This window comes from Amblyomma maculatum, chromosome 3 (genome assembly GCF_055883805.1).
Source record: "Amblyomma maculatum isolate TAMU_Amacu chromosome 3, ASM5588380v1, whole genome shotgun sequence".
Lineage (NCBI taxonomy): Eukaryota > Metazoa > Arthropoda > Arachnida > Ixodida > Ixodidae > Amblyomma > Amblyomma maculatum.
In genome coordinates this window covers 191,813,237-191,828,442 of record NC_139346.1, presented here as the reverse complement: position 1 = coordinate 191,828,442, position 15,206 = coordinate 191,813,237, and the positions used below count along the sequence as shown (strand labels likewise).

The window sequence follows — 15,206 nt, the reverse complement described above, 5'->3', positions numbered from 1 at the left end:
CGTAAGCATAGTTTGGAATGCGTGAGCGAAACATCTCGGGTAGGAATATCTACAAGATCATTTCAAAATATATTCAATCCCAGTGTTTAAGATTACTTCCAGGTATAACTCACCACAGCGTCAGAAATAAATAAACAAATAAATGCTTTGTAGCACTTGAGCCCAAGCAATAGCACGTCCCATTCAAACATTGTTTCACACGGTTGCCACTGTTCTTACAAACACGCACATATGCCAACAGTTTTCATAAATGAAAAAAAGTGAATATAAACTAGCCTCTAAATTAAAAGATGCAAAATGCAAAGCCATTTCAAGATCGTTAGTTGCAGAGGCCACTCAGTGCAGAAACAACGGGCTAGCAATTGATATAAAGCAGCAAAAGCGATCAAACGGCGAACGGGGCATCGAAGATTAACAATGCGTTGCCACAAATGGTGACGACAGCACGATGCGCCAGATGCAAGTAGGAACACCATGCCCCAACTTACGAGAGGTTTGCTGTCCCCGTCGAACACTTCCCTGACAAACATGGCGCCCAGGGCGAAGCCGATGACGTTGTTGGTGTCGGTGACGCAGTAACGCCACGTGGTGTCCGATCCGTCCGAGCCCATCAGAGCCTTCCGCAGAACCTTGGACGCCTCGCGGAAGGGCTCGGATAGGTACGACACCATCGAGTGCACCAGGCTCCAGCCCAGGTAGTTGCAGATCGTGCTGTAAGCACCGCGGGCGCGTTCAAGGAGCAAGTGAGACAGAAGGTGCGTCTGAAAGGGCGCCAAGAGCTTTCACCGACACGTCAGTGGTATTGCCGCTAATCTTCGCCGACCGTACTGCCGTGAGAAGCACAGTCACGCTATCATACTTTTGCAAGGGGAAAAAAGAGCAAGGCACTCTGAATATAGTAACAGATGCGTGGATCAATAGAAAAAGAAAACGTTGCGTGTCATTTGCCGCAAGACTCTCCTAAGCATTTCCCCTTTACTATGGTGCGCCCCCCTGCAATGCTCTCCCGCACACTACGCAGTCTGCGGTTGACGAGAATCTATTCTTAGAGGACCAATGCTGCATATAACTTAGCGCCTGTCATTTATCTTTTATTCAGGTGTTCAGGTAGGAAGGCAGGCCTCGCCGAGGAAGAAGGCGAGGCACTTACATTTTCCCCCGGGTAGTGTTCATGTACTCCTGGACGAGCTGTGTCATGTTGCCCATGTATTCGGGGGCGTAGACCACCACGTCCTGCTTCTCTGATATGGTGCGGTTGATCTGAGCGAACGCGGTGGTGAAGTACTCGGTCCAGTTCAGCAAGGGCGCCCGCGCCTGCAGGTCGGCCACCGTCATCTTGTGGTAGAGACGCTCGTCATCGCGTCGCTCCTCCGCCGGAACCGTTATCTGCATTCGATGCCAAACGACGCCCGTTGGACTCATAGATTGATGAGAGGCGAGCTTCCATGCTCCCGAAGGCGCCATTTTTAGGGCACCTGAGAAGCGTGTAACCGCCACCAACATAGCTACGGGTATGTACACGTTTCCTTTGCGCAAGACAAGACCAGGAAACCATTTACAGTAGCAGAACGAATGATGCAGTACAGCAGCTAGGCATCAATTCATGTGCAGAAATATCAGGAGATCACATTTCATTTTTAAGGCGAAAGCCTTTAATGCATATATCATGCTGTCGTGGACAAAATGTGTCCCGCTTTTGCGGCGGCTCCGATTCGCCGAGCCGGGATGACGTCATAGAGGTCTCGACCAATCACAGATCATCACCACAGTATGCGCGAATGCCTGCCTTATATGGCCATATGTCAATAACTAATTAATGACTAACTTAGCAATTACTAATTACTATCTAATAAACAATTCCTTATTTGATTATTAATAATGAGTAATAAGTGATTGATCAATTACATACCTAATTCAGGTCTAGTTAATTATTTATAATAATAGTCAATTACTAATTCGTGCCAGTTGCGTAGCAGAATGCGGCACTCAGCCTTTCGCCTTTCACGACTTTAGTCGCTGAAGTCTCTAGTAATTTTTTTTATTTGTGTGTGTTGTGCTGTGTTGTACTGCACATCGGTGTGGACCAGCCTTATTTATAGTGTGCTTACTACTTCGAACTCAGTGGAGGCCGCGCAATGCGACAACTCTTCCAAGCTGGCCAATAAAAGCATTACTTGCTATTACTGTTTAGGTAAAATGTGTGGCGCCGGACGAGACTGAAAACCGAAACTAGGGCGTCAGCGTCAATAATTTTGGGCCTTTTAATGGCGATAAAACAAATGATATGTGACCAACTGAAACAGCTAGGATATCATAATTTGCAGTAAGCATTTATACTATGTCATACTATACGATGTCATACTGGCTACAACTCCTGCTATTTCATATTTCATGTGATTTTCTGACTGTCATTTAGGGCATGTGCATGGTATAGGCGATCGCGGAAAACTTCGAAAACAATTTGACGGGTAGTGGAACTGAGCTGTTAAGACATCACACCTTTATTTTGATATAAACAGTCATGTCAAAGATTTATCTTGCGAGAAACTGACCATGTGTTTTCCAGGTGATTCTAGTTATCAGGCATCTTTCGTTGTTTTTTTTTTGTTTTGTTTTTTTCGCGCTGCAGCACACTGTTCGTTGAAACCACTTAATAAAATTGATTATGCATTTTTGCACTTCCTGTGATTGCACGACCGGTGTCCAATAGCATAAACCACCAGCAATTAAGTAAATGTTTCGTTTTGAAGTAGTTTCTTCCGATGAAACTGATTTTACCTAACAGCGATTGCTTCGAGACTAAGACGTGACCTAACTTAACTCCAAAATTTAATTGGAATGCTTTGTGTGCGTGCAAAACTTACGTTGGCCAGTCGTTTCTCGAAATCGATGACGTCTTGCATTTGCGCCTTCACGTCGGATTCATTGCCTCCTAGGAGCACGCCGACAGATGTCATGTAGGTGAGGTAGGCGTTCAAAACCTGAGCCAGGTGAAATAAAAACACGCGCGGGCATTGTACTACTACTCAATGTTTGCATGTGCTGTTCCCTAAGAATCCTCGCTCTTTTGATATGTGCAGCTGAGACTCATCAAATGACCGAAAAAACAAAACACCCGTGTTGGCGGCAAAGAAAAGTTCAAAGACGGCGACTTGGAGATGACTCTTGGCAATGAATACGGGATTATCCGGCTACTAGTTTGGGCTGAAATGTATGTCCAAAAAAAAGAAAAATGAAGCTCCGCAAAACATGGCATCGAATGTGCAAATTTACTGCACGCTCAGTGCTGCTACATCGCAGCTACCGCAATACGGATCTCTCCGAGCCGTCAATTAGACCGAGGTGCAACATATGTGCCATGACGGCGAGGCGGAAATTAACCCACTTATACCAGTTCCACGCTTCAGATGTGAAGTAGAAAAAGTGAGTGTGAGGTCAATATGGAGGCCAGCCCGGAAGTATATGGACAGTCAGGATGTCGATGCAGGTCGCTGCATTGCTTGAGGCGGGTCCGATGTAAATTTGAACTGCGTCACTTACAGTAGTTTAGAATTAATACTGCCGCGAAAGTTTGTTTGGTTTCTTCCCGCTCAGTGTCGCCAAAGTGCGGCGTTATAACAAATTTCCTTTATGAAGCGAGATGCGCTGAAATTTATCTCCAACAATCACAGCCCCGCGCGACTGCTTCCACATTGTTCAGGGTCGTTCTAGTTATCTTTGGTAGCTTTATCTCGACGTTCCCTTGCTGGTTTTAACTGAAAAGCTGCAGACAGCAGTACGTAATATGTAGCTCGACGACCATCGAGCGGGTTTGCTTTTATATCCGCCGCCGAGTTGTACAGTCTCCTTCGGGCGCAAATCTGCCCAATAGTTTCCTTGGGAAGCTCTTCATTGTCTTACTGAGATCACTACTGCCGTCACGACTAATGGCGAATTCGAGTGGGAGAGCAGGTGCACTCGGCAGCACTCAGACAAGCGGGCGCCCTCCAGTGGGAGAACTGGAGTAGGATCACTGGCTTCCAATCACGCTTCCAATGGTAGAAGAGGAGGGCTTTTCCTCCGCTAAGAGCACCCGAGTGCACTCCCGGCTGCTCCCTCGTCTAAAGCGAGTGTTGAGGAAGCCACATAGCATAAAGCGTCATATCTGCGCCATCTGGCGATATTCCTGGAAACAGATACATAATATGCCATTTTTGACCCCATTTAGGGCAAATACCCGGACAACAGATATGAAAACAAATGCGGGTGCTTTTACGTCATGAAGCTGTTATTTGTAGTAAATGAGATGATGGAGGAGCAACTAGCCCAACAGTTTAATCTGAAATTAAGGTCACGGCTACCGTAGTCGGTGGAAGGTCGAGCAATGCGATGCCTTTTGATATCCCTTAAGAAAAAGGGCCCAAAGAAGATTCGTCATCGGGTCTAGCCTCTTGCGTGCGGCCTAAACTACTGAACTCTCTTTATACATCAAGTTTTCTTGGCACGACCGCACTAAGAAGCTATCCAGACGCACCTTCACCGAGATCATTTTGTAAATAAAGTTTTCGCAGCAAAAGGAGAACATGACTACGCTAAGCGGCGATCCAACGCACCTTGTCGTCTTTGGTTTTGTTGAGGTAGTAGTCTCTCGAGGGCAGGATGAGTCCTCCCTGGTCGACCTGGATGACATGCCGCGACGAGTTGCGGTCGTCCTCGCCCACGGCCCATGAAAAGAGTCCCGAACGCGAGTACACGTTGTGGATGAGCTGCAGCGCGGGCTGAAGCTGCCACGCGTCCATAGTGTAGTTGCCCGTGACATTCCACCCGCCCACCTGTATGAATGCAAGCACGGGGTGGTCAGCCGTGCATACATGAATTTTCAGAACGGCGCTGCAGAAACGTTTGAGCTCTATAGCTTCGAGAAAACTCAAGCACGGGTATTAAACTTTATCAATTGTTTGACAGTTTATGTATCTAGAAAGGACAAGTGTAACATGCAGTAGATGTGCCGATAAAACTTCGAAGTATTTGGACAGTTTCGCTTTTTCAAAGTGGATTTCCTTTCTGAGGAAATAGCATGTACAAGTGACAAACATCGCACCATAAGGTTCTTGCGTTTCTAAAACGTTATGCTTAAGCAAATGCGTGAAATGTTCTTGTTCCTTTATGCGCTCGCTGCATGTATATTTAGCGCTGCATGGAGTGTTATTCTTTTATGTAGCACACTAAAAATGGATATCAGTAATATCAGTAGTTAGAGTGTTACTGAACGAAAAAGAATTACAATTCCAGGTAGACAAACACCACGGACTTTCGGCTAATATGCCATAATAAACGGCCTGTCACCACACACAATTGTTTTCGATTGCCGTAAGGCAATACACTCATCAAATCTAATCAAGCTAGTGAACGATTCGCTGAACAAGAAACATTGCTCATCGACTCTATGCACACCGCCGCGCTCCAAACCTCTTTTGAATTACTCCACAACGAGCGCCCATTCTTGTGTTCCCCGTTTCTCCGAGATGGAGCCACAGAGCCAAGTCGATTTAAGCGCATCTCTTGCTACTTCTCCAGCTCACCGTTAGGTGGGAGCACCGTCCCACAAGTAATCGATTTTTTTTTGTTCCGTTCATAATAATATTTGACGCATTCGACTTGGCTCAGACCTGGCATAGTGCCAAGCACGTGCAAACTTAGACCCTCTAGTGTAGGGTGCTTTCATGTAATTAAGTGTACCTTTAGAGACATTACAATCAGTCTAGTAGACATTTATTTTGTTCCCATTTTTCTTGAGCTACGCTGATATTACTAACGAAGTGTCTAAAGGTACGTCCGACGGATCCATTCGATTCTCGTAAAGATACGGCGGACGTCGATATACAGGCTCATGGCTATATGCACGTCGAACGCGGCCCCATTCCGCTTGCTACGCGTGAATGGATCTCATCCTCTATGATATCAGCTAGCCGCGACTCTCGATGAGGTGCTACGAAGAGTGCATCCGTTCTAACATAGATCACGGTCTTCACTTAGGGTTGACTACGGCAAACATCGCTGTCAAGCACATAGCTGCAGGCGATATGCTACGTACTGCACCAGCTCCACCAGCTGGCATCGAGATACGCACATTCACGAGCAGCTTTCGCTTCGCACTAAACTATCACCTCGATCTGCCCGTAATGCGAGCGAGCTATTCCTAGCATTTACGCTGTCTTAGGTCCTGCATCGACCTCTGAAGATCTAGCGCCGGCACAACACACACACACCTCGTCGTGCAGCTGAACATTCGGCAGTCCAAAGTATGTATGTGAAATGGCATTATGCTCGTTCCTCACATGCAGACCGAGGAAACAGGATGTTTTTAGCTAAATTCTTCGTTTAAATTCTACCTCAGAGCCGTGGCAGAAGACATGCCGAATCTACTAGAGGCCTGCACATCGACTCGTCGAGGCGAAGACCTACTGCACCGCACCGCAAGAGTGCACAACCGGAAAGCCGGAAGCGTGAATGATCCGAATTCCCTGTGAACAGCAATGTTCTTTGGTATATAGGGGATTACTAGACTAAAGTGCTTAGGCTGCATCTTTTTCTTGTCGTTGAAGTTTGCGTACATGTAGTTTAAACCCCCGCATGCTCGAGGTTAGCGTGACCCGACTGAACGGCCGCGCAGCTTTGAAACGATCGGGATCGATATGCATGCATCGCCGGGCTTAGGTACGCGGTAGAAAATGTGCGCTGCACATTTCGTTGAAGAAGCTGACTCTTGGAATTTTGCAGAGTGTGCCATGCAAGCGATCGTTGCTACAACCACGCATCCATGTTCCCACGGCTGGCCTACCCCGAGGCGCATAAATGTTCAACCGTGGACGTATCAATGATCGAAGAGAGGACAGATTTTCACAATATTGGGCGCGAAATCGATAGCTACCAGTGCTCAGTGTTAGAGAAATTCTGCCTTGGTCATGCGCAATTCAGTGTTTCAGGTGTGGTCAGTAGCTATATAAGTTTGAACAGTTCGCCTTTCAAGTCAGCGGCGCCAGCGATGGATCGGCGGAGCGATTTTCCACGCTACACCGCTGTCATGCTAGAAAGCCTATCTAGGCGGCGTTTGACATTCACCTGCTTTTTGTTGGCCCCGTAATTGAAAGCAACGCCTTCAGAAACGCGTTAAATGTTCAAAAATGTATTCTCTTCAACAGTTTCACTCCAGGCTGTCAAAGCAGGCGGACGTTGATAAAACAGTTGAGCACTCCAGTCTTTAGAAATCTGTACAATCACCTTCAGTTTGTAAAATTATTGGAATAGGTCACTTTCCGATCGCTGGGACATAGACCCTCATGACAGCGCTGTCACGTGAATAAGGACCACACCAGGCCGAAAGCTTGTCTCATATAACATAGCTAACCAAGGTATACCTTACAGCATTGTGTTGATTTTTATGGTGCCTAAGCGACTAATGCTGCCATGCACCAAGAACAAGGTTTAATGTATTTATTTTGTGTGTAATGACTAAAATGTTCTTTAGGATGTAGCTTGTTTAGGAACATTTTAGGAAACCAAAAATGCAGGAAATTTCCACGTCTCTCCTAGGATCATGCTGGGATGGAAATGGATCTGTTGGAAATTGTACAAAATGTTTCTTCTTTTCTCGACTCTGGCGCATGTGTAAGATATGGTTTATTGTTAGTTCATCTCCACACTCCTTGCATATTGGTTTGTCCTCTTTCATAAGTATGAAGCTGTGTGTGAGGTTTGGGTATGTGTTTTGTGAAGATGACCTAAAATGTCCTCCATGTTGTGTTTTTGATTACTGCATGATTTCCATTCCTTAATGACAGGTTTGACAAGTATAGTTTGTAGTTTATTTCAATGTTTCAAAAATCCTGCCATTTCACTCTCACTTTTCTTTGTACAAGCTTCTTGGTATCTTCATGCAGCATATTCACCCTCTGTAATTTAGCATTGCGTCAAGGTAACCTGGTTATTTCTTTTCATCACCTTTCAAGACTACTGTCCCGATTTCATAAAGTTTCTGACGACAGGAACTCCTTGGAAGTCATAGAAATAAATGAGATCCACAATCATGAGCTATCTAGGGTATGCATATACATGTCCATCGCTCAGTGGAATGGCGTCAGTACGCTGTTAGAACAGGTCTTGAGATAACAACAACCATTGTCTGAGGTGGTCCTTTAATGGGCATTGAAATGCTATGTAACTACAGGTACTGATAGAACTCTTGATCATGTTATGTGATGATGCAATCCTTGCATGAATATAGGTATACATTTCAGAATCTGCAGTGCACCACTTGACCATTTGCCACCAGTTTGTGTGAAAATGTATTTTTCATGCATGTTAACCAGTGTTTAACAGATGACCCCTGTGCACAAGCCAAAAGTGCCACGAGCCAAATGTCACGAGGCCACACGACATGGCAGGAGCTGTTAAGCCAAGCTTACAAAGTTATATTTGAAATATTTCAGCTTCAACGTTTCAGCTCCAATTAAGAAAGGTTGAGGCTTACAGAGGTCTATGCCAGGTTGTCTATCACCTAACAGGGCAGCCTACGACCGTATGCTAATGAGTATATCTGAGATAACAGAGACATGAATTAAGGAATTAGTAGTAATGTTTGTAGCAAAGGGCATGTAAATTAACGAGAATCCGCAGTGGGATCTGCAGACAAGAACCATTAACGCTGGCACACCATACCCTTACAGGTGGAGATTAGGAGTCTCCCTAATTTTTTGTCTGCTCAAAGCTTGTCATTTCCTTCGTTCTTCCAGATGAGGAAGATGTGAAAATGATAGCATCTAAAATGCCAGAGACCATCGTTAACAAGGATGCTGATCCCAACAGCGTAAAAAGGAATTTCAGAAAAGATGGGTGACTAGTAATGCTGGCAACAGTTGAAACTAAGTGGAAAGGCATGAAATTGAAATGCAACATATGCAGAGATATGTTGCGAGACGACCAGTCTGTGGTGTGCGACATCTGTCTCCGTTAGTTCCATCAAGTGATTGGCCAAAGCAGATGGGGCTTGTGGTTTTGTGATAAGCGCAGTGTAGTAGCATAGATGCAACCTTGCCCATTAATAATTCGAGTGGAGTAAGTGCATTGTTTTGTTTTGTTCATGGTTTCCATGAAAACATTATGAGAAACTTTTTCCTAGAGAATGTTTGCTGAAATGTGAATATAATGTGCAATAAAACTAGTGTTTTCTTGCTGTTTACTTTTCCTTGTATACATTAGTTCTGTGAAGAAAACCACAGGCTAGAAAGAAATGTAATGGCATGCATTTTGATACTTGGCCCCGTTGTGCTGGCTCAGTAGTTAGAGTGCTTGGCTGCTGAACCCAAAGATGCAGATTTGGTTCCAGCCACAGCAGGGACATTTTAATAGAGGCGAAACAATAGGCCGTCATGCACCGTGCGGTGTCAGTGCATGTAAAAGAACCCCAGATGGTCGAAATTATACCGGAGCCCTCAACTATTGTGTTCCTCATAGCCGTAGTTATTTTGGGATGCTAAACCAGATATATATCACATCATACTCTGAGTAAGATGCTATTCATGGTCAGTTAATCATACACTAAATGATCAATTTTTTTTCTGCATGGTACAGCAGCTGTTGTACAATTTTACTTTAGCCTTCATGAAGAATATCACACTGGCTCCACATGGCCTTCTGTTGACCCTTGATATGCGTCACAATCACACACCCGAGTATGTATTTGTCTAAAGGCACCTATGCATGCAAGGAGGGGACCGTTACTTTCCACTTGTCAGAACAGAAATGCATGATCCACATCATTTCTGTAATTCAACTGCTTGCTATTTGAACTGTCCAGCATTGATGCAAGTTTCAAAGAACTGCAATTAGCAAATTAATCTAAGCAGCAAACCATGCCAAGAACTGCTTCGGTTTCATCTTTAGCAACTGTTTGGGAACTAAAATTAGCCAAATGTTGCAAAACATAGATGAGAGGTTACAAAATCTAAAAAACAATGCAGCCTACCTGTGGCATGTAGGGTTTCACATCCTAAAGTGACATATGTAGCTATGAAGAATACCGTAGTGGAGAGCTCCAGACTAATTTGACTGCCTGGGCTTTGTACTTTGAATTGACATCTTGCAGAAAACAGAAGCATTTGCATTTCACCTGCACCAAAGTGCGACTGCCATCACTGGTATTAAACATCACGACCTTGGGGCAAGTAGCCTAACGTGCCACTAAGATGTCGCAGCGTGTACGTACATGCTATACATGTCAACCTTTCTAGCATTAAAGCTGTCACATGCATGGCAGATATTCATGTTCAGCTTTGGACTGACAAGTTTAAAAGTGTACTATTTGTGTTTGTCTAGCATGAAAAACAAAGGAAACTAAGGAAAAACGAAAAAAAAATGAACATAATATGTTGAAAAAGCATTAGTCATTAACACATAAAGCATATTCGTTCCTTTAATAATGATAAAGTGGCCTTCAACAATAGTACAAAGCCTGAACATCTAGGTGCTGTGCCAGGCAGCTATTTTACAGAAACCTGAACCATTTCACCTGTAGTAATACGCATCCCGGCGGTGTGGGCTGGGCACTTATTTTTCGGTCCACTCCAACATGCGAAAACTGCATCGTGCATTCCCATTTTCCGAGTTTTGAGCTCTGTAGTACAGGCTAACAAATTGTCGATGACTTATTTTCGTCTGATTGTTGCACAGCGCGTGTAAATAAATTACCACTGCACCTAATAAACACTGACATGCACGTGCAACATCGCCGATCATAAACGGACACACTGATGTCCGTCCGGACATCGGCGCACTCATCACAGCACTCTAGTAGGACGTAATCCGTAATCACAGCATCTCACGGTAAGCACAAACCACACCTCCAGTTGTACAACAAACACGAATGACGCGATGCTTGGGCTAGAGACACGCCGGCGGTGCCCAGCTTTTTCAGCGCCGCTTGTACTACGTAGAACTTGCAGCACCAAACCTCAATGCGAGCAGAAAGCGATGCGTTACGTGACGCATCTCATCACAGATGGAAGTGAGGAAACTTTGAAGAATCAAAACTACATAATTACATAACGACCGTCGTAGACGTTAATCCACATAACAACGAGGACCAAATGAGCGGGCGTGCGGGCCGCGGGCTGGCCATCAACACCGCGATTACATGCGCTTGCGCTCTGGTCGTGCTTGCCACCCTGCCGCGGTCCAACTCACGTAAACCTATCATCATGCCATCACGTAGTATATCACCCATTCTAGGCACTATTCTTGCCACTGTACTATTCTTTGTAATTTCACATTTCACGCATGCAGTATGTAGTACATACTTCTTACACCTCGCACGTACACCTCATACCAACTTCGATTTGGCTACATATGGCTACCATGTTGTTGCTACAACCACATCTGAATCCGGCTTTCCCGACGGATCCCAAGGCCCATATCGGAGAAAAATGCGTTGGGTCCGTCGGAAGAACCCTACCGATCGGGTCCGTCCGCCGTACCTCTGAAAAATATTTCCCGGATCCGTCGGACGGATCCCGAAGAAAAACGCACCGGGTCCGTCGGACGTACCTTTAAGACCATTGATCGGGTCCGTCCGACGTACCTTTAGCCACAGCCTATTACTAATGGCGCACAACGGGTCAACTATCTTTGCTGGCCGTCTCCCGCTAATTTCTTCCAGGGAGCTAGCAGGTATGCAGTTATCTTTGCAGTCGGCCAAGAGCAGCTTAGCAGGGGAAAAAAGCAAACTGACAAACTTCCACTTTAGTGTAAATCTTCCTCACTTCGATCTCTGCGCCCCTCCGAACCGACAGGGTCTCCGGACATAAATGGCTGGTGCGTAAGGACACCAGCGGGAGTTCCGTTTGGCATTCCAGCCCGACGCGCTCTAGATCGTTTGTCTTTACTGCGCAAACGCCGCCGCACCGACCGAGTTCCGTATCAGCACAAACGGAGCCTCTCTGTGCCGCTTCCTTGCAAATGAGCCATTGTCTCCGCTGCGCCACGTGGATGCGTTTGCATAATTACTGCGCCGTGCAGAAGCCAGACTCTGCGATCCGTGGCGCATCGCGATTGGGCTCCGCTTAAAGTGTCCTCTTCTCTCGACACTTGAGTGTCCCTCCGCTTTTCGTTGCTATGGAGACAGTTTGGCCTCGAGTTTCCGACGACTATATGAGACTACGGGGTCGCTGAACCGTTGTGTTAGCTAAAGAGAAAGATGACTCTTGATCCCTGTGTCTGTCGGCCTGAACAATGAAAGCGGCTGCCACGTACCTGAAACACCCAGTCCTCGCGCACACACCATGCATTCAGAGGCGACGATGAGGCAAACAAAGCGAATGAAACTTTGGGTTAGCTGAAACTGCATACGAGCGCTCTGTGCTAATTGACATGCACGATGCGCGTGCTGAAAAGCGATAGCTTGCTCTCCCAGCTGGAAGCATTTTGCTTGATTGAAGGCAGCCGCCGAAAGCGCGGCTCGGAGAGGGTAAACCAACAGGAGCTCGGTGTCACATGTTTATCCAGAGCACGTACATACCTAACGCGAGGATGCATCGACCCACCGTGTTGAAATAAGCAAATAGATAAGACGGGCAGTGACTCGCAGTCAAGTCGGACAAGTCCAGCTGCTTTGTACTCACCACATGTAATTTTGCGACAAGTGTAGAATATTGTCAGTTAGGAACATTAAACTGATGGGAATGGTCGAATTGCGTAGCAAAATCTTGTTTTCATACCTTATCCCGCGATCTCGCAGACTGGTTAAAACTCTCAGTAAATAACTAATAGGTTGTGTTTTTGGAAATCAAGAAGGAGAAATGGGCATGGGCAGGACATGTAGTGCGTAGAGGGGGATGGTCGCTTAGGGTAACAAACTGGATTCCAAGGGAAGGAAAGCGTAGCAGGGGGCGGCAGAAAGCTAGGTGGGCGGATGAGATTAAGAAGTTCGCAGGGGTCAAGTGGATGCAGCTAGCACAGAACTGGGTTAATTGGAGAAATACGGGGAGGCCTTCGTCCTGCAGTGGGTATATAGTCAGGCTGATGATGATGATGATGATGATGATGATGTGTTTTTGACAATAAACAGGAAAAAAAATTAGAAAGGTCCCGACGGACGATATCCGATCGTTACGTTGAAATCTTGCGACATCAAAAGATAAGTGCTCAAAAACGCCGTCACATTGAAAAAAAAAAAAATGTTCTTTTCCAGAATTTATTGCTATAATTTAGTATTGTGTCGCAGTCACTGCAGTTTGCAAAGTGCCGATCAAAAGTGACCTAATTAAGTCTTCTCAGTGGTTCCCTTGACCCTTATATAAGGTGCACACATAGTTAAGAAGGTTTAATCCTTTACAGGCACGAATTGAGCATTTGCTAGTCTCTATAAATCCATAAAAGACAGTGCTATTAACTCGCGGCTATCTGCCACCGGTGCACTCACAATGTCTAGGAGATTGACTATTGGCTTGGAGCCGAGGCTTTCCACAGTGTCGTTCTTATCCAGGCAGGAGTAGTAATAGATGCGAGCTTTCTTTTCCGCTTCGCTCTTCAGCTCCGTTTTTTCGTCCTCTGGAAAGCACACAGAAGTGCGAAACGAAAACAAAAACAATTGTTAGGTTAGCAGTCACCTTTTTCGCGATAGTCTAGCCACTGGCTATGCCTGGTTCATGATTTTTCAAGCTGAACAAAATAAAATTGCGTGGTTATACTGAAGAACCTGCACTGAAGAAATGCCCAAGCCTGAGCGTTGCTGCTGCGCATCGGTATATCGCACGGCCCTTGTAGAGATTTCACACTGCGGAAATTATGATAGCAGCTGCATCGTTGACGATATTGTGTAGCAAGCTGCACAGTAATCTCCACGTGACATTACGTGGCACTACACTAGGCCACAGCGACAATGTTTTCTGTACCGGCGCACCTTCTCTCCCAACGCACCCAGACGTGATACGCCGCCGGCTCTCCATGACGTCACCGTTGCTAGGGACATGCCATGGCGGCGTACGGATGCTAGGGACGCCATGGGGGAGCCGGCGACGATCATCATGGCAACGTCACCGAGCTGACTTCACCACATATCAGTCTCATTTATGATTTTGCTTGCTGCTCATCGCTCTATTATGCCCTAATTATATTTTCTTTTACTTAACACTCATTAATCACCTCGCTCGATCTCTGCCATTTATTAGCACTTTTCCACTCTGACGTGGAAACATAAGTCGTCTTCCGGTTGTGTGACGTCACGTTCCTTTGGACGTCGACATTAGCTTGCTCAGCTATTTCGACACCTAACTGGCTTTTTTGGCTATAATTAATTACCTAGTGAGTCCACTTCGACCACACAATTTCTCTGCCAGGTTCCTTGGTCTTCTTTCGCATACAATTGTTCTTTTTCGTCTCTTTTCAGTTCACCGCAATCGTAATGACAAACTCTGGCGATAAGCTCCTTCGAACAGACCCATTAATTCTCACGCATTAAAAATATGTTGGCACCAGTCAACTAAACAAATTCATAATCAGCAGTTAAAATTTTGTTTTCAGGGCTTTAGCGCAATTACTCTAAAATGAACTGCACATATCATTAATACAGGCACGGAGCATTCCTTCACTTCACCGCACAATCTCCAGAAGGATACCAGTAAAATAACAATGGAAGCGATGAATATAAGGCAATTATAACTTGTGAAAGGAATAAAAATCATTGAGATCGCTTTGTTTAATAAATGTATTCAAACCAGAATCCCTAAATAAAAGAAAGGAGGTCAGTACTTACCACATTCGCAGCAAGGTACCTATGAAGAAAATGGCAACCGGTGCAACATGCAGTTAACCTTTATCAAGTAGGCGGGCCTATTAGGCATCGAAACATGTGTACATGTACTCTTTCCGCAATATAGAGCCCATCCGGAGCCCATGCTATCAACATGGGGCCCTTAACTATGCGTTCATAGCTCAATAAATTCCCGCACAGTTAGACAGGCGAGACACAAGAATGAATAGGCTAGTAGTTGCTTTCAGGCTCCTGGTTGCTTTCCAGATACCTATAAGGGCAAAGTTTCCAATTTTTCATCTATTTCGTCCTATTCAGGGAACACTGATGGGCCTAGACTGTAATGTGGTACCTATTATCCACGCACACTTGAATCGAACAGCGCTGAATCGAACAACACCATCACTAGTCCTGATAATTTTCC

The 15,206-nt window shown here is 45.5% G+C and overlaps 1 protein-coding gene across 10 annotated transcripts in view; it reads right to left on the bottom strand.

Annotated features, from left to right (window-relative positions):
- Nep3 (M13 family metallopeptidase neprilysin 3) overlaps nucleotides 1-15,206 on the bottom strand; it is a 133,555-nt gene that overhangs the window by 20,939 nt on the left and 97,410 nt on the right. For all 10 annotated transcript variants that reach the window (XM_084599104.1, XM_084599103.1, XM_084599106.1 and 7 more), the window contains 5 exons: nucleotides 13,454-13,581; nucleotides 4,593-4,811; nucleotides 2,865-2,981; nucleotides 1,151-1,386; nucleotides 489-711 (listed from right to left, as the gene is read on the bottom strand). In XM_084599104.1, the coding sequence (XP_084455230.1) occupies nucleotides 489-711; nucleotides 1,151-1,386; nucleotides 2,865-2,981; nucleotides 4,593-4,811; nucleotides 13,454-13,581 (923 nt within the window). The remainder of the gene's footprint in view (nucleotides 1-488; nucleotides 712-1,150; nucleotides 1,387-2,864; nucleotides 2,982-4,592; nucleotides 4,812-13,453; nucleotides 13,582-15,206) is intronic.